This window comes from Chiloscyllium punctatum, chromosome 3 (assembly GCF_047496795.1).
Source record: "Chiloscyllium punctatum isolate Juve2018m chromosome 3, sChiPun1.3, whole genome shotgun sequence".
NCBI lineage: Eukaryota > Metazoa > Chordata > Chondrichthyes > Orectolobiformes > Hemiscylliidae > Chiloscyllium > Chiloscyllium punctatum.
Genome location: NC_092741.1, coordinates 92,770,451 through 92,790,679, shown reverse-complemented (window position 1 = coordinate 92,790,679; position 20,229 = coordinate 92,770,451). Strand labels below are relative to the sequence as shown.

The window sequence follows — 20,229 nt, the reverse complement described above, 5'->3', positions numbered from 1 at the left end:
CTACACCAAATGGACTGTAGCAATTAAAGAAGTTAGCTCACGATCACCTTCTCCAAGGTAATTAGGAATGGGCCATAAGTGCTAGCCCGGTCAGCAAAGCTCACATCCACTGAATGAATACAAATCTTGGACTATTTGTCTCTCTGTTAGTAACTGTCAAGTAAGTCTTAGGAGAGATAAGAAAAATGGGAAGGGGATTGGGTACTAATCATTGCCATAATCAGGAATACCATCAGCCTGAAGGGAGAACTCCTGACTCAAGAACATAGAGGTGACATTTTTGGTGGTAGATATTAATGGCTGCTCTGCTCTGCTGTGCGTTATTGGATTTCCTATCCTGGATAGGCATTAGCACTGTCATTTACATAGGTCCACACAGGAACCTGGGAAAATCACAATATGGCAGCCCCTGTGCCAAAAGTGCTGATCACATGTGGAACATTGTGCCCCCAAAATTGTAGAATTTATTTTACATCCGCAAAGTGTACACTCGTATCTGACCAGATTTTTTGTATTAGTAGAGATGGTTGAGGGACAAATATTAGCATGTATTCCTCCCTTGGTTTCCTTTAAATGGTGTCATGAGCACAGATGGTGCCTTGGAAAGTGGAATCTTTAAAATGAAGCATCAACTGAGCTTATGCACACAAAATCTTTTGACCGATAATAGTTTGTATTCAAAAACATGAATACTTTTATTGAGGTGAGGTTGCCACTTAATAAAATGCTAAGCAGACTTGATAAAGTATACATCCATCTTAATTATGTGATGAATAATTAATATTTTATGTTTTTTTGTGACTATTTTATCAATGATATAATGATACAATATTGAATCAAAAGACTGTGAAGGTTATTCAGGTCTCTTATGGATCATAAAAATCCCATTGGCTCTGCTGTTAAGATTGGGACATAAGACAAATACTTTAATCTCCTTAAAGTACTTCTATCTGTAGTTGAATATTTGCACTTGTTCATATGCACATTCAGAGATAGGACACAAAATTACCAGTAAGAACATAAAATTCACATTTGAACCGGTATTAATCAACTTTGGCTATGTAGTTCTGAATCTGAGAGCATTCTCCAGGATGATATCCATGATGATAATGTCAAGAACGTTTCAGGTGGTTTTATAATTAACATCTACAGAAAGGTAAGAATGTTAACCGCTTAACATTTTACTTCTTTAATACTGATTTATTGTACAGAAAGTTAAAATGTATATTAAAATATTTCAAACCTTCCTCTTATATATTCATTTCTCATGAAATATTGGTACATAATTACACACTTTGAAAAATGTTTCAGTAAATGATTGATAAACTGAAAAAAATCTTTGTTAGATTTTTGAGAGACTGCTTTGGCCTTCAGTCATTTCAAAACATATAGGAAAATATCAAAACAATATGTAGGAGATGTAACATTTCATCCATAAGATCAATAATAAATCAGCTCAGGAAATCCTACTTAAATATTGTAAAATGCTACATTTATAAAGGTAGAAATATACATCTATTTAGATATTAGCTCCTTAAATTAATAGAAAACATTTTTCTTCAAATATATTTATGTTCTATACGTTAAAAGTTACCAAGAATGTCTGAAAAATGTTGATCATGTACAATGCTATTTTAGTGAAGTTCATGTAAATACTTTCACATTTTATCATAATAGCAAGAAAAAAAAATAAACAGAAAAAATGTAATATGCTTCCTTTGCTATATAAACATAAATGTTCTTCGAATGTATATTAAATCATTGTTACATAAATCTATATGAAGGAATATCTTCAATATAGAGAGCAATAATTTGAATTGATAAGCATCATTTACATGTATCAATCAGATATTGAAATAGAAACCAATGTAATTTGTTGCATTGACATTTGCTATGTAAACTTTACAAACATGAACTTCAATCTTAAAATGATATTATTTAACTGTAGCTGTTCCCATGCATCATGTGTGCTGTAATTGAAGTCCAATGTTAAATGACCAGCAATGATTAAATGACAAACTGCGAGGTGGTGTTATATGTTATTCTTGCTACAAATAATTTTAACAATGAACACATCTGTTAGTTTTTTTCTGAGTAATGAAAATTCTAATGTGCAAAATATGGTTTCAAGTCAGATTTTAAAAAGTCAAAATAATTGTGTATTTTACAACGACGTATATGTAAATTGGTCGATTCAATTGTCTGGCTTGACCTGCTTTGGTTTTGCTTTAACCATGACTTCATATTACCTTTAATTTAAAATCCTCAATCCCTCCATATCCTTGGGATTGACTTGATCCTTATGACCATTAGTTGAAACACATCTTATTCAGTTTTGTGAATACACATTGTACCTAATGTCTCAGGTACATTGGCAATATTTAATCAGCTGTAGAGCTGGAATATTTTCTTCAACTTATTGACCATTAATTGCAAAAATAACATTGAGCATAAAAAAAACCATTCAACTCAACCAGTATCATTTATGCAGCATTTGAACCTTCTCTCATTTTTCCTCTTCTATCAGCATAAGCTTCTCTCCCTCTTTCTCTCATGTGCTTATTTAGCTGAGCTTTAAATGCACTTGTAAAATTCATCTCAACTACACCTTTTGGAAGCAAGTTCCATATTATCACCACTCTCTGGATAAGGAAATTTCTTTTGAATTCTCTATTAACTTCTTGGTGACTATTTGTGGCCTCTAGTTTTGCTCGTACTCACACCACCCTTGTAAGTATTCACTTCTTCAATATCTTTTGTGTTATATAATAACCAAAAATACACCAGATACTTTGTATGGTCTAGTTAAGATTGGTCACAGGTTTAACAAAATTTATCAAAACTAACCCTAAAGTATAAGCTTGATTTATTTTGTTTATGCTCTATTTCATTTATGATTTTAGTGATTCATGTAGTTTATGTATTTACGAATTAATTTGAAGAATAATGTTCTTTCCTCCTGCTTATGACCAGAAAGGAATCAGAAAGAGTTGTGCATGTGCACTCAGCCCTTCATGACATACCCCAGTCCTGGGTCCCCCACAATCCTGAGGCTCCTGTTTGCTGCTATTGCTGCCTCTGTGGTCCTGCTGCACACAAGTGCTGTTGGCCTCTCCTTAGTTGAGATCTCTGGGTGGGGCTTTTATCCCTGGGGTCAAAGTGAAAATGTACTGTTGGCCTTACTTTGCCTGAATGGTATGTCGTTCAGTGGGCTTCCCTTGGAAATGGTAATATTCTATTAGCTTTCCTGATTACTTGCTGTACATGCACACTAACATTTTGTGAATCATACACCAGGCCACCCAGATCCATTTGTATCTCAGAGTTCTTCAATCTCTCAGCATTGAGATAGTATGCTTCTTTATTATCCTTCCTGCCAACATGAACAATTTTACAATTAATCACTTTTTATTCCATTTGCCAATCTATTCTCACTCAATTAACCTATCTATATATTTTTGTAGATGCCTTATGTCCTCTTCTTAACTTACTTAACTATCTATCTGACTGCCATCAGCAAACCTGGCAACTTTACCTTACACCCCTTCATCAAAGTCATTCAATACATTGTAAGCAGTTAAGATCCCAGTACTGATCCGTGTAACACACCATTCGTTACACCTTGTCAACTTGAAAAAGGTCAATTTGTACTTCTCAGCTATACATTAGGCAGGAATATTCTAACTATGTTAAGAATGCTGCTACCTTTCTACCAATTCTCCTAATAATTTTTCATGTGTATTTTTCAAAAGGTCAGGATACTTGGCAACATTGTCTTTGGTTCCCTCATCCAGGTTATTTATATATATTGTGAATACCTGGGGCCCAAGCACTGATCTTTGCTGATCACTAGTTACCACTCGAAGAAAAGACCTAGTTATTCCCACTTTCTGTTTCCTGTATGTCAACCAATTCTCAATCCACATCAATATATTCCCTACTATCCCATGTGCTTTAACTGTCTCATTAATATCTTATGAGGGAGGTTATCAAAATCCTTTTAAAAATCCAAAAATACCACATCCACAGATTCTCCCTTATCTATTTTACTTGTTACATCCTCAAAAAAACCTCTGGCTGATTTGTTAAGTATAATCTGCCTTCCATAAACCCATACAGGTCTTGTCAATCATGTTATTGTTTTCCAAATGTTCTGTTATCTGTTGGACAAATACTTACTTTGTTAATTTTTTTTTCCAGATACAGAAAATTCGGCTATCTGTTTTTAAATTTCTGGCAAGCTTTTTCATGTTATCTAATTTTTATCCTTCTTTTTAAACTCAGTCTTTGTTTTTTTTAAATATTCTGACATCCCATGTATCTTTGCACAATTGTATGATATTTTTATTTTAGTTTGATTTTTAACTTTATTAATGAAACATGAATAGTGGATTTGGCTCTGGAATTACTCTTAATCACTGAGTACAGAACTGCAATGAGATCTGGGTATCCTTGTACACCAATCATTGAAAGTAAGATTACAGGTGCAGCAGGTGTGAAAAAAACAAATGGTATATTGACCTTCATAGTGGGAGTATTCAAGTACAGGAGCAGTGATATCTTGCAGTGACTGCACAGAGCCTTGTAAGGCCAAACGTGGAGTCTTGTGTGCATTTTGGTCTCCTTATCTGAGCAAAGATATTCTGGCTATGGAAGGAGTGCAATGGAGGTTTACCAGACTGACTCTTGGAATGGCGGGGCTAATGTATGAAGAGAGATTGGATTGGTTAAAGTTAAAAATCACACAACACCATGTTATAGTCCAACAGTTTTATTTGGTAGCACTAGCTTTCGGACCAACGCTCCTCCATCAGGATGAAAAAGTGACACTCCAAAAGCCAGTGCTTCCAAAGAAACATGTTGGACTATAACCCTGTGTTGCGTGATTTTTAACTTTGTCCACCCCAGTCCAACACCGGCACCTCCAAGTCACGGATCGATTAAGACTATATTCATGGAGTTTAGAAGAATGAATGAGAATCTTACTAAAACTTATAAAATTCTAATAGGGTTATACAGGGTGAAAGCAAGAAGGATTTCCTAAAGACCGTGGAGTCCAGAACTAGGCATCACAGTCTCAGGGTTCAGGGCAGGCCTGTTAGGTCTGGGATGAGGAGAAATGTCTTCAGCCAGAGTAGTCAGCTAATGGAATTCTTTGCTGCAGAAAGCAGCTGAGGCCAAAACATTAATATTTTCAGGAGTTAGATATATTTTTTAGGGGTTAACAAGATAAAAATGTACAAGGAGAAATTGGGAAAGGGATACTGATTTGGATGATGATATTGAATGATATCCTGGGCTTGAAAGTTTGAATGGCCAATTCCTGCTCCTATTTTCTATTCTGAAATATCTCCTCGTGTATCAGCCATTACATCTCTGTTGATCTGTTGTTTAACATAATTTATCAATTCATTTTAGCCAGCTGTGCTTTAAGGCCTTCATGATTGCTCTGATTTAAGTTTTTAAAAAATTTCTCAGGCCCTTTTTTTTCTCAATTAAATAGATGCATTATTGTCCCTGTTACTTAGGGATATCTTCACAATGAGAACATGAATTAATCATATCTCTTTACATTGTATGAGGTCCAGTATAGAACTGATATCTGCTTGATTCAAGGACTTTGTCACTTCCCTGACCACTGACCAAATCAAAAACTAAATTTCATGCGTATGTGTTTCTTTTTATTTATTCATGGGATGTGGGCTTCATTGGCAGGGCCAGCATTCATTATAAATCCTTAGTTGCCCTTAAGAAGTTGGTGAGCTGCATTCTTGAACCACTGCAATGCATGTGCTGTATGCAGACACCCAGTGCCATCAGGAAGTTTCATGATTTTGACTCAGCAACCCTGAAAGAATGGTGATATATTTCCAAGTCAGCATGGTGAGTGGCTTGGAAGGGAATATGCAGGTTTTGGTGTCCTTGGCCTTGTAAACATAGTGGTCATGGGTTGAGAAGATACTGTCTAAGGAATCTTGGAAAATTTCTGCAATTCACATTGTAGATACTACACATCACTGTTACTGAGTGTCAATGGTGGAGGGAGAGAAGGTTTGTGGTAGTGTTGCCAATCAAACGGGCTGCTTTGCCTCAGTGGTGTCAAGTTTCTTGTCTATTGTTGCAGCTGTACTCCAGGCAAGTATTCCATCTCCACCCTGCGCCATGCTTTGTAGATGGTGTTTAGGCTTTTGGAAATATTCCACCACACTAGTTGACACATAAGCATAGGAGGTATGATCAGTAAGTTGCAGATGATGTAAAAGTTGTAGATGTGGTAAATTGTGAGGAGGAAAGCCTTATAGTATAGGAGAATAAGAATGGAATGGCCATATAAGCTGAACAATGACAAATGGAGTTTAGACCTGAAATGTGCCAAATGATGCATTTTGGGAGGACTAAAAGGGGGCAAGGGAATACACATTGATTGGTAGAATCCTGGGAAGTTCGGAGGATTGGAGCGACCTTGGTGTGTATTTCCATTTATCCTTGAAAGTAAATTGCCACATAATCCTACCCTCTTGCACAACTAAAGCAGGAAAAGTGGGGGTGCAATGGATGCTGAAGAACTGGGAGAGTGACAGTAGTCTTCCAAGGAAAGAGATGAGTACATTCAGCAGGAGGAACATCTTCTTCACCACGTGACAGTGCTGAAGTGTCAGGAGCAACAAGCCATACAGCAGGTCATTGACACCCACTTCCAATACATTGGAGCTGGGCGAAGTGATCAGGCATTTGATTGTGGCTGATATGTTTCTCAACCCCATTCTCCTCATAACCCATGCTCCCGTTGATCCTGGAATTCCCTCCTTAAGGACAGTTTGGGTTAACCTACAACAATCTTCTCAAGAGCAATTGCAGATGGGCAATAAATGCTGTGGCCAGCCAGCGATGCCCATGTCCAATGAGTGAAATTTCAAAAATCAAGAATCTTTCTGTTTCTGTCTTAAACACGCTCAAAGGCATGGTTTTTACATTCCCCCCATGGCAATGAGTTCCACAGATTCACCAATGTCTGGCTGAAGAAATTCCTCCTTCATCTGTGTGCAGAAGAATGCAGAAGAGATTTACAAGGCTGTTGCCTGGACTCAATGGTCTGAGTTAAAGGACAAGCTGGGACTTTTTTTAAGAGCGTAGGAGACAAGGGAGGATGTTATAGAGATGAATAAGATCATGAGAAGCATGCATAGGGTGAAAGCACTCAGTCTTTTTCCCCTGGTTGGGGAATCAAGGACTAGACAGCATCAGTTTAAGGTTAGAGGGGAAAGAATAAAAAGGAACCTAAAGGGCAACTTTTTTACACAGAGAGTGATACACATATGGATTGAGCTGCCAGTGGAAGTAGTTGAGGTGGGTACATGAAGAACACTTAAAAGGCATTTGGAGAGATTCCTGGATAGGAAAGGATTAGAAGGACATGGGCCAAGTGCAGGGAAATTGAATTAGCATGGACGGACATTTTCATTGGTGTGGACCAGTTTGGTTCAAAGGGTCTGTCTCTGTTCCATAGGACTCTATGACTCATATGGCAAGCCCTTCATCCCTGGATTACAAAGTTAAAAATCACACAACACCAGGTTATAGACCAACAGGTTTAATTGGAAGCACACTAGCTTTTGGAGCGTCACTCCTTTATCAGGCGGTAGTGGAAGGCTCAATCCTAACACACAGAATTTATAGTAAAAATTTACAGTGTGATCTAACTGAAATTATACATTGAAAAATTCATTGTCTGTTAGGCCTTTCATCTGTTAAAACACCATGATAGTTTCACTTCTTTCATGGATAAATCACAAAACCTATTTTTACAAAGTTGCATTCTCGGGTTAGCTGTTAACAATGGTGATAGCTAGACAATATGTTGAAGGTGTTAGCCCCCTGTGTTCTCTGTCTATGCCATGATGTTTAGATTGATTCTAATCTAAAAAAAGAGATAATGGAGTTTTACATGAATGCATGAAGTTTTTGAGCAAAGTACAATGTAACTCTGAAAGTACAAATTCACCCCACAAAATATATGTGTGCATGTAGGTCTTTGTCTGTGTGTGTGTGTGTGTGTGTCTGTCTGGTTTGGGGGTTGTGAGTGTGAGAAAGTGTATGGGTGTGTGTAGTGAGTGCAAAGTGCCTTAAGTCTGTGAGGGGTTGCATGTGGGAGTGTGTGTGTCTGTAAGGGTGTGTGTGGGTGTCTGTGTGCACGTCTGTGTATGTGTGTGTCCATGTGTATATGTGTATAGGAGTGCCTGTGTGTGTGTGTGAGTGTGTGTGTGTGTAGGAGTATCTGTGTGTGTGTGTAGTGCAATGGTGGTCACCTGTACTGTGACATGAACCCAAGGTCCTGGTTGAGGCCCTCCTTATGGGTACCGAACTTAGCTATCAACTTCTGCTCTGGCCACTTTTCGCTGCTGCCTGTCCCGACTTTTCAATTTTTCAATGTATAATTTCAGTTACATCACACTGTAAATTTTTGCTATAAGTTCTGTGTGCTAGGATTGAGCCCTCCACTACCATCTGATGAAGGAGCGATGCTCCGAAAGCTAGTGCTCTCCCAATTAAACCTGTTGGACTATAACCTGGTGTTGTGTGATTTTTAACTTTGTGCACCCCAATCCAACACCAGTATCTCCAAATCATCTCTGGGATTATATTGATAAACCTCCTCTGGACCCCCTCCAATGCCAGCAGATCTTTCCTTAAATGTGGGACCCAAAAGCTGCTCACAGTATTCCAAATGCAGTCTGACCAGATCCTTATATGACCCAGCAGTACATCTCTGCTCTTGTATTCTAGTCCTCAGGCAATGAATGCTAACATTGCATTTGCCTTCCTAACTGCCAAATGAACTTGCAATGTTTATCTTAAGAGAATCCTAAACAATTTCCCAACTTATAATTAAACCTCTATACTTCCTACCAAAATGCATATCCTCACACTTTCCCACATTGTATTCCTTCTGCCATTCTCCCAGCCTGTCCAAGTCCTGCTGCAGCCTTCAACCTCCTCAGCACTACCTGTCTCTCTAACTTTGTGACAACTGCAAACTTAGCAATAGTACCAACAGTTGTTTTGTTCAGCTCATCAACATATAATGTGAATAGTTATGTCCCAACACTGATGCCTGCAGAATTCCACTAGTCACTGGCTGCCATCTTGAAAAGACTCTCTTCCTTTTGCCATCTGCTAATCTTCTATCCATGCCAGTACCTTGCCTCTAACACCATGGGCTCTCATTTTATTCAACAGCCTCCTCTGTGGCATATTTTCAAAGGCCTCCTGGAAATTCAAATGGATCATGTCCACTGGCTCTCCTTTGTCTAACTTGCTCATGAATTCCTCAAAGAATTCTAACAGATTTTTAAGGTATGACCTCCCCTTGATGAAGCTGTACTGACTCAGCCCTAATTTACAATGCACTTCCACGTACTCTGCAATCCCATCTTAATAATGGACTCTAAACTTTACCAACAACTGCAACCAGGCTAACTGGCTTATAGTTTCCTGTCTTCTGTCAACATCCCTTCTTAAATAACATTGTTACATTAGCAATTTTCTCGTTCTCCAGTGATTTCTAAAAGATCACCACCAATTCCTCTACAGTCTTCTTAGTTATCTCCTTCAGAACCCTGGGGTGTAGTCCATCTAGTGCAGGTGATTTACCCACTTTCAGACTTTTCAGCTTCCCTTGCACTTTCTCCTTAGTGATGGCCATCACACTCACCTCTGCCTCCTGACTGACTTGAGGTTCTGGTATGCTGCTGGTGTCTTTCACTGTGATAACTGATCCAAAGTACCTTTTCCATTCCTCCAGTTTTTCGTTTTTCCCCATTACTACTTCTCAAGCTTCATTTTTCAGTGGTCCAATGTTCTTGCCTTTTTTATATATTTTCTATATTGAAAACAACTCCTGCAATCTTCTTTTATATTAGTAGCTTGCTAACTATCATATTTCATGAACACGCCCCCCCCCCCCCCCCCCCCCACCCCTCTCTCTGATTGCTTCTTTGGTTATCCTCTATTGGTTTTTAAACACTTTCTAATCCTCTGCTTCCCATTAATATTCACCACATTATATGCTTTTTATTTTGCTTTTATGCTGTGCCTGGCTTCCCTTGTCAGCCATGGTTGTTTTGTCCTTCCCCTAATTTGTTTCTTCTTCCTTGGGATAGATTTCTGCTCTGCCTCCTGAATTATCCCTAGAAACTATTTCACTACAACTGCATTGCCTTTCCTGCTAGGCTCCCCTTCCAGTCAACTCTGGACACTTCCTCCCTCATGTCTTTGTAGTCATCTATATTCAATTGTAATACTGTTACATCTGATTTCAAACTGAACAGCGAATTCTGTCATATTATCGTCACCTCCCTGCTAGGGGTTCTTTCACTTTAAGCTCCCTAATCAAGTCTGCCTCATTACACGTCACCAAATCAAGAATTGCCTGTTGCCTAGTGGTGTCAAGAGTGTGGCGCTGGAAAAGTACAGCAGGTCAGGCAGCATCTGAGGAACAGGAGAATTAATGTTTCAGGCAAAAGTTCTTCCACAAATATCATTTACTGTATCCGTTGCTCCCGATGTAGAGAGACAGGATGTCTACTTGGAGAAAGTTGCAGAGAACATCTCTGACAAAGGCCTGTTATCTAGTGGGCCTATCACAAGCTGCTCCAAAATAAAATCTTGGAGTATTCAACAACTTTATTTAGTAAATAAATTATTGTAGTATTCCTTTACTTGAGGTCTGCTACCAACTTGCTTTACTCTGTCCACTGATGTCTCCCATGATTATTGTAATAGTGCCTTTTTAAATTCATTTGTAGGATGTGAGCATCACTGGCTGGCCAGCACTTATTACCTATCCCTAGCTGTCTTTAAGAAGATGGTGGTGAGCTGTCTTCTTGACCTGCTGCAGTCCATCTGCTGTGATTTGACCCACAATGCCCTTAGGGAGGGAATTCAGGATTTTAATCCAATGACAGTGAAGGAACGGCGATATATTTCCAAATCAGGATAGTGAGTGGCTTGGAAGTGAACTTGAAGGTGGCAATGTTCCCATGTATCTGCTTCCTTTGTCCTTTTAGATGGAAGTGAGTTCGGAAGGTGGATTTCTGCAGTGCATCTTGTCGCTAGTACACACTGCTGCTACTGAGCATCAGTGGTAGAGGGAGTGGATACTCATGGATGTAGTGCCAATCAAGCAGGCTGCTTTGTCCTGGATGGTGTCAAACTTCTTGCAGGTTGTTGGTGTTGTATGCAGCCAGGCAATGTGGGGAACATCCATCACATTGCTGATTTGTATCTTGTTGAGGATACATAGGTTTTGGGTGTTCGGGAGGTGAGTTACTCACCACTTTATTCCGTGCCTTTGACCTGCTCATGTAGCCACTGTGTTTATGTTATGAGTCCAGTTGAGTTTCTGGTCAATGATGACCTCCAGGATGTTGATATGGGGGATTCAGTCATGGTAACACCATTGAATGTCAAGTGATGATGATTAGATTGTATCTTATTTAGTTTTAAAGCCCACAATTATACAATTCATCAGGAGTCTGGTCCCAGCATGATTCAGGTGGAGCCCATTCCATTGAAACAGCTCCCTCCATATTGGTGCCAATATCCCATGAATTTGAAGCCATTTCATCCATACCAATCATTGAGCCACATTTACAGGTAAACATTTACCTGTTTAATCTTGTTGACCCTGTGCCAATTTGCTCATGGATCAGGTAGTAATCCAGAGATTACAGGGTGACCCCCGTTTACGCGGAATCGTTTCCTACGGTTTCAGTTACCTGTGGTTTAATGCAGCCAGAATATATTATAGAGAACGTTCCTGAACCAGGGACCAGGAGGCTGCCAGGAAGGTACATTTCCCATTTAATTGAATGGGTTGGCTCCGATCTGTGGTTTCGGGCTTCCGCGGTAGGTCCTAGAATGTATCCCCCATGAGTACAGCGGGACTACTGTGGTATCTTTTTGGTCGTGCTTTTTAAATTAGCCCCTGCTGGATCATATTCCCTCAGCAGAACCTCTTTCTTCTTTCTACCTATGCCGTTACTACCCATATGGACCACTACAACTGGATCTTTCCCTTCCCACTCAAAATTCCCCTGCAGCCCAGATGAGATATTCAAGCAGGCACACACAGCCCTCAGGACTCTCAATCCTGGCTACAGAGAACAGTGTCTATTCCCCTCATTCCCTACAATCTATCCCTGATTATAACAACATTCCTCTTTTCTCCCTAATCTTGAATTATTCCCTATACCACGGTGCTATGGTCAGTTTGCCCATCCTCCCTGGAATGCCAACTCTCTTCCAGATAGGGAGCAAGAACCTTAAACTTATTAGCCCAATCCAGAGGCTGAGGCTCCTTTAGCACTATCTCCTAGTTCCCTCTACCTGCCTTATTTGAAGTCACACATGTCTCTGTCCCTGACTACTGACTGACTTCAAGGTACTTAATCTAAGGTGTGCAACTGCCTCCTGAAACACAGTGTCCATGTAACTCTCCCCCTCCTGGTGTATCATAGCACTTGAAGCTCAGATTCCAAATCATTAACACTCAGCTGGAGTTCTTCAAGCAACCAACACTTACTACAAGTGTGTAATCCTATATCCGAAATGCTCGGGACAGCTGGTTTTTGGAATTCAGAATTTTTTGAATGTTAGAATAAGTGATAGTTTGATGGTGAAATTTTAAAAAACCTTACCGGAGGAGAAAACCCACTGAGTAAAATGGGCCTTGAGAGAGAATTGAGGCCTGCCAGTGCTGGGCAACACCCACTTCACGTCACGTCTGGGTGGCACGCATCAAATGGGTTTCGACTTGTGTTAACTGTTTGCACGCCAAACAACCTTGTTAATGAGAAAAAAAAACTTCACAATAAAACCTTCAGACTTGGGAGCTTTTCGGATTTTGGGATTTCAGATAAAGGGTTGTCTACCTATACCGATGTGGTTACTATGAGCAACAGTGGGGACCACTAGCTCCCACATCATACAAGTACAACTCATCACCTGGCCCTGCATCTCTTATTTTATTTATTTAGTTCTTTTTTTATTTCCTACTGGTTTTTTAGTTTGTAACCTATAAATATTTCTTGTTTTTAACCGTCAATCTGAAAGTAAGGTATAACAGATAGTCAAAGTAGCAGTAACTACCAGCCAATGAACTTACAGTTTTTCTGTGATGTCACTCTCTCTTTGGTGTTTTGTCCCTGATCATGGGCTTTATTTTATCCTGTTAAGTAAAAATCTGACAAACTATGAACTAAAATAATTAAGTAAAAGCACCTATTTGCCTCTGCACTGAATTTCCACACTGCCTATAAATTCCCTGAACCACATAGTCACTTGGACTGTGTTTCTCTCCAAATGTGATCTCTCCTCCCTGACCATGTTCAGCTTACTTTGCTTTGGTTTTGCTTTACTTTTTGTTGTTCAATAAAAGTTCCAGTTTTCAACTGTTTAAACACTTTTAAAATGCGATGCTTCAACATGGAACAATGTTACGATCATATTATCCCAATAATGTGGAAACAGGCCATTTGGCCCAACAAGTCTACATCAACCCTCCACCCAGACCCATTCCCCTACCCTATTACTCTACATTTTCCCCAACTAATGCATCTAACCTACACATCCCTGAACACTCTGAGGTAATTTAGCATGGCCAATTCACCTAACCTGCACATCTTTGGAATGTGGGCAGAAACTGAAACAGCTGGAGGAAACCCACGTAGACACGGGGAGAATGTGCAAACTCCACACAGACAGTTGCCCGAGTCTGGAATCAAACCCGGGTCCCTGCTGGTGCTGTAAGGCAGCAGTGCTAACCACTGAGCCACTAAGTTGCTGTGCTATGCTAAGTGTTAGGGAAAGTGTAACTCTTCCTTAGACAGAATTCTAACCTGGCATGGTGATAACAATGAGTAGTCTATGTACAATCATTCTTACATCTACAGTTACATTTACAGTGGATCAGATATCTGAGAATCTAAACTAACAATATATTTACAACTGTAGTCTTCTGTTTGCAATTAATTATAACCCGGACCATCAATGGCCCCAGGTAGGTTGTGTTTTTCTCATTCACTACAAGCATTATAACAGGTTTGGGTATGCTTGGCAGCACATGGCCCTGTGCACAACTAGATTTTAAATATGAAGCAGAAACCCCAATAGCCCCTGGCAGAACCAAGTACATCTGTCACTGGTGAGTGCACAATTGCATAAGTGAGGTGCCATAGATGAATGGTACATACATATTGAAGAGAATAGTGGAGGTACTTCTGCAATAACTCACTAGAGATCATTGACAGACACCCTTGTGGAAATCCCAAATTGACACTTAATTGATTTGTGATAAAATTCAGGCTCATCCATGTCACCTTATCCAAAACCCTTCAAATTTGGATCTCTTGTGAACCAATGACTTAAGCTGGAATTCCTACCCTAAATCCTTTCAACTCTCCGCCTCTCTCTCTCTTTATCTCTCCTTCCTCCTTTGAGTTTCGCTTTAAAGCCTACAATTTGGCAAAGTTTTTGGTTACCAAACCTAATGTCACCTCCTTTGTTTTGATGTCAGTTTCTGCCCCATTTTAGTGAAATATCTTGGATATTTTACAATGCTAAAGGGTCTACAGAGGAACCTCTATTATCCAAAGGACACAGGCAGGGAGTATTTCGGTCGGTTAATCGAATTCTGGACAACCAAATGCCGGATAACATAGCTTAGCTGAGCATTGGGACCTTGTGATCTTGCTGAATAATCCGATATTGGATAATCGAATTCCAGATAGTCAAGATTCCTCTGTATATGGAAGTAAATTGCTGTTTTATTGTTAATATATTTTTATTGGGTAATTGTTTCAAGAGATATGGAAAAGTTGTGGGTTAATAGAATTCTGGTACAGATTAGCCATAATTTATTGAATAGCAAAACAGCAATGAAGGCTGGTAACTTCCTCTTTCTGTATTTCATGTTAACTGAAATTCTCTGTCCAAGTGCAAAGGAGTAGATGTGCTGATCAAGGGTTAGCTTTATAGATTTTGTAGGTTAACTCAGATGTCTCCCCACATTTCCCCAGATAAGGTCTGAAATTGCTTTCCAATCTAATTGGAGAGCAGAAGAAATGGTCCCTCCATATGGGGTAAAATGCAAGGAGGGAAAAGTTAGTAATATTGAATTCTGCCACATTTTTGCCATGAATTGTCATGCAGCTTTACAATGCAAATGGAATTTCTACCTGAGAATGCCTTTCCTCATATGATTTGAGTTTATTTTACAAAAGAACCCAAAAGTCGAATTTTGAAATGTAGAACAAAAGAACTTTTCTCGTTAATAATCAAAATTCTAATTACAGTCATCAGCATAAAATCACAGAACTACTGCAGTGCAGAAGGAAAATATTCAGCCTTTGTCTCTGCACCATGTCTCTGAAAATTTTAACCTAATGCCAATCTTCTGCCTTTTCCTTTATCCCTGCACATTGTTTCTATTTAAATTATCATCTGATGGCCTCTTGAAAGATGCAATTAGACCTGCCCTCACCACACTTCCATTCCATGCAGTACCTGCCAGACTCACTAAGTAAGAAAGTTTCTTCTTACCTCACATGTGCTTCTTTAAAATTGTACTCTCAGCATCTCGATCCTTTTGCAAGTGTGAACAGTTTCTCCCTAGTCCTCTTATGATCTTGCATATTGAGTCTCCTCTAAGCCCTCTCCTCTCCATTAAAACAACTCCAACATCTCCAAATCTTCCTTTTAACTGAAGTGTCTTTACTCTGGAACCATTGTAAACCTCCTCTGCAGTCTCTCCTATGTGTTCACATTATTTCAATGGGTGGTGCCTAGACTGTACACAATCCAGCTAAGGTTTAATCAGTGTCTTATATAGTTAATCCTAACATCCTTGCTCTTGTATTCTACATGCTTATTTATGAACTTTGAACTCAGCATGCTTTATTAACAGCTCTCTCGATCTATATTTAATGTCTAGCATACATGTACACTTAGGTCTCTATGTTCCTGCATACCCTTTAAAATAGTACGCTTTATTTTATAGTGTCTGTCCATGTTCTTTGTACCAAAATGTATCACTTCCCATTTCTCCACATTGAACTTCATGGCATATTTAGAGGCAATGGCATGTTCAGGTAAGAAGATGTGTGGATGCAGCCACAAATAAAGAAAAATGCAGACAGAAACCATGCATTTTATTTTTAAACAAATAAAGAAGTTTAATTTTAGGAAGAAAAAAAGAACTGTTGAGTGAAATTGATATGAGGGTAAAGGTATTTCTGTTCACTGACCTCATAGCCTAAGCTAAGATAAATGTCATTGGAGTGGATCAGATACCAATGCAATGCCTACTTAATAGTTACACCTAATTAATTCAAACAGCATATTGATGAAAAGGAAATTATGTAGCAAAAAAAATTAGCATAGAAATAATTTATTTTTAAAAATATACAAATGAATAAAGACAAAATACATGTTAACTCATATCAAAGCATGGCTCCTCATAATTGGTCTTAATTAATGTTAGAGTATATCCAGGCATGATATTTTACATTTTATGGCCTTAAGTGATCAGGTCAACAGAAGAAACATTGGATCAGAACATTGGACAAGACCTTTTCTGAGGAAGGGTCAGTTGACCTGAAACCTTAACTCTGATTCCTCTCCACAGATGCTGCCAGACCTGCTGAGCTTTTCCAACGATATCTGCTTTTGTTTGTGAGCAGAAACGTTGGGTTCATTTAATTTTTTTGCAATATTGTAAAATGTTACATTGATAATCCAAATGATCTTTTGAATTCAATGGTAATTATTATTATTTCTGTCATTCAGTTCAAATTCTGAATCATTTTATTTGTTTAGGAAGATATTTTTGTGGTGATTTCAAATTACGCTGGTTAAAACAGCTGATGAGGAATCATGATAAAATAGTACATAAATAAATTGCAAAGCTATTACAAATGATGTGTTGTCTTGTTAAATTAAAGCTTTTATATTGTGTCTTTTCTTTAATGGGACATTTCCAGCTTCTGGGATTTCAATTCTTCAGAACCTAGGTTCTTCTACTCTAAAATATATCTGACCATTAAAAATCGTTTCATGCTTATTGAACATGTGCTTCCCTTGTTTCAAATATGCCACTGACGATAGGATATTTTTTACAGAAACCACAGATTAACTACAAATGAAGAAAATCATATTCTTGATAAAGATACCTTCAATCAATAATTTTGAAATAACAACCTTGTTGTCTCACCGTGATCAAGGAATTTATCGATGTGAAAGAAAATGAATTTATCAGACCATGAGAATTCAGAAAATGTGCAATATTGTTTTGAATTTGTCAACACATCCTGTCCTAGAGTCACCAGGTCAATTGCTATTAATGTAGCACTCTATATTTTTATTACCATTTCAATACTCATTACTTTATTTGGAAACCTAGTGGTGATCATTTCCGTTTTACATTTCAAACAACTACAGACACCCACCAATTTTCTTCTCTTATCTTTGGCTGTTGTAGACTTTCTGGTTGGCTTTATTGTATTGCCATATAGTATGGTTAGGTCAGTGGAAACATGCTGGTATTTTGGAGAAGTGTTCTGTAAAATTCACTCAATTATAGAAATTGTGCTAACTGTTGTTTCAATTTATACTTTATGTTTTATTGCCATTGATCGTTATTATGCTATGTGTGACCCTTTGTTTTACACTGTAAAGATCACTCTACCTCTAACAGTTATGACAATTGTACTGATTTGGCTGTTTGCTGTCTTTTATGGATTTAGTGTGTTTTTATTAGACTTTAGTAAAAAGTCTGTAGATGATTATGTGGCTGTTAGGTCCTGTGAGGGCAGCTGTATTGCATATCACAAGTTTGAGGGGCATATAGATGCATTGATTGTATTTTTTATACCAATTTTTATTATTTTAGGAATATATGTGAAGATATTTTTTGTGGCAAGGTGCAAACATTGTAGAAAAGTTGCAAATATGCCAAATGAAAGCCACCATACTGAAGAAAACAATGTCACACTTATGCATAAAAAGGACCAAATAGTTGTTCGAAAGCAAGACATTTTAATTGGAATTTTTACATTCTCCTGGCTGCCTTTCTATGTAAATAGCATTCTTAATCCATATTTTGATTTCTTAATCCCATCAGTTTTAGATAGTGTATTTGCATGGTTTGGATTCTTTAATTCCACTTTAAACCCTTTGCTTTATGCTTTCTTGTATCCATGGTTTCGCAAATCACTAAAACTTATACTTTCTTGTCAGATATTTAACTGCGATCCTTCTACAGTTAATATTCTTTCCAAGTAACCAAATACAGAAATGATGTAGAAAAATCAAAGAAATGCAACCAATAAATAATTAAAATATGTTGTGTTGGAAAGTGTTTCATTGCCTTTAATCCAGTCATGGTTCATTTATAGCATTCTTGCCTCTGACGAGCATGTAGAAGTGCTCCTGAAAAGGACACAGACAGGTTTCATGTTACAAACTAATGTATCTGTTACATTCCCTATTGTACAAATCTGTAGAAGGACTTCTACATGTTGTCTTTTGGAGTGGGAGGCCTGATAAATAGTTACTGTGCCTTCAATTACCAGGTGAGGTTGAGGACAAGGCTGCAACATTTCATTCACCTTCATAGTTATCTGCTGGTCTATTGTTGTAGGGTTTTGTTGTGGTAGGACCCATTAAGAGGCTGCGCACAACTCTGTACCTCACTATACCTTAAGCACCCTGCCACTATGATTCATGGCTGCTTATTTGACAGAAGTGGTCTTGATTATTTTTCACTGACATCCATATCTGGAGGTTGCATCTGCTATCCATCACCCTTCGATGGCTATGTTGACGGCTGCTTCTCATTCCAGCTCTACTGGAGCAGATCTTGTGATCTGAAGGAGTGAGTGGCCATCCTATTCGAGTGCCATCAAGCTGACAGATGCACTGAATGTTTCTTTAACTGGCTGGGGATCCTGTGTGGGATTGTTCAAATCTCAACCCACAAATATATCAAGTCTGTTATGAATGCAGTTTATGCCAGATCAAAGAACAAAGATCAGTAGAGCACAGGAACAGGCACTGTATTTCCTCTATTTCCAGCTTATTCATATATCTGTCAAGATGCCTCTTAAACATTGATATTGTGTCCACTCCACCAGCTCCTCAGATAGTGCATTCTAGATACTATCACCCTCTTTGTAAAAAAAACTTACCTCTCACATGTCCTTTAAACTTACCCCTTTTTACCTTAGACCTGTGCTCTCAAGTAATTGACATTTGTACTCTTGGGGAAAAAGATTCAGACTATCTATTCTATCCATGCCTCTCACAATTTTGTAAGCTTCTATCGATTCGTCTCTCAGCCTTCAACATTCAAGTGAAAACAAACCAAGTTTATTCAATTTCTCCTCATGGCTAATACCCTCCAAACCAGACAATATCCTTTTCTGTAACCTCTCCAAAGACTCTGCATCCTTCATGGAGTATGGCAAACAGAATTATACACAATATTCCAAATGTCACCTAACTAAAATTTAAACAGCTGCAACATGACTTGCCAGTTGTTATACTCTATACCCCAGTATGCTTATATATCTTCCTGACCACCTTATCTACTTGTGTTGTCACTTTCAGAAAACTGTGGACCTGTACACCTAGATCCTTTGTAAGCTGCTAAAGATTTTCCCATTTACTGCATACTTCCCTCCTGCATTAGATCTTCTAAAATGCATCACTTCACAATTGTCCGGATTAGACTCCATCTACCATTTCTCTGCCCAGGTCTCCAGCCTATTCTATATCCTCTGACTATCTTCCTTATTATCTGCAGCTACCCTAATCTTTATGTTGTCCACAAACTTTCTAATCTGGCTACCTACATTCTCCTCCAGATCATTTATAACAGTCCCAGCACTCATCCCTGCAGAACATCACTGATTAGACCTCCAATCTGAAAAATGTCCTTTTGCCACTGCTCTCTGTCTTTTATGACTAAGCCAGTTCTGTATCCATCTTAGCAGCTCACTGCTGATCCCACGTTATTTTATTTTATGTATCAGCCTGCAATGAGGGACCTCGTCAAAGATCTTGCTAAAGTCCATGTAGACAACATCTACTGCCCTACCATCATCAATCATCTTTGTCACTTCCACAAAAAAACTCAATCAAGTTTGGGAGACACAGCCTTTCCCACACAAA

General features: G+C 38.5%; 1 protein-coding gene across 1 annotated transcript; it reads left to right on the top strand.

The window, feature by feature from the left end:
• The first annotated feature begins 971 nt into the window (after positions 1-971).
• Positions 972-18,400, top strand: LOC140462957 (trace amine-associated receptor 4-like). The gene is made up of 2 exons (XM_072556518.1): positions 972-1,156; positions 17,178-18,400. The coding sequence occupies exon 2, from the start codon at positions 17,302-17,304 to the stop codon at positions 18,337-18,339; it is 1,038 nt and encodes a 345-aa protein (XP_072412619.1). The 5' UTR covers positions 972-1,156; positions 17,178-17,301; the 3' UTR covers positions 18,340-18,400.
• The last annotated feature ends 1,829 nt before the right edge of the window (positions 18,401-20,229 follow it).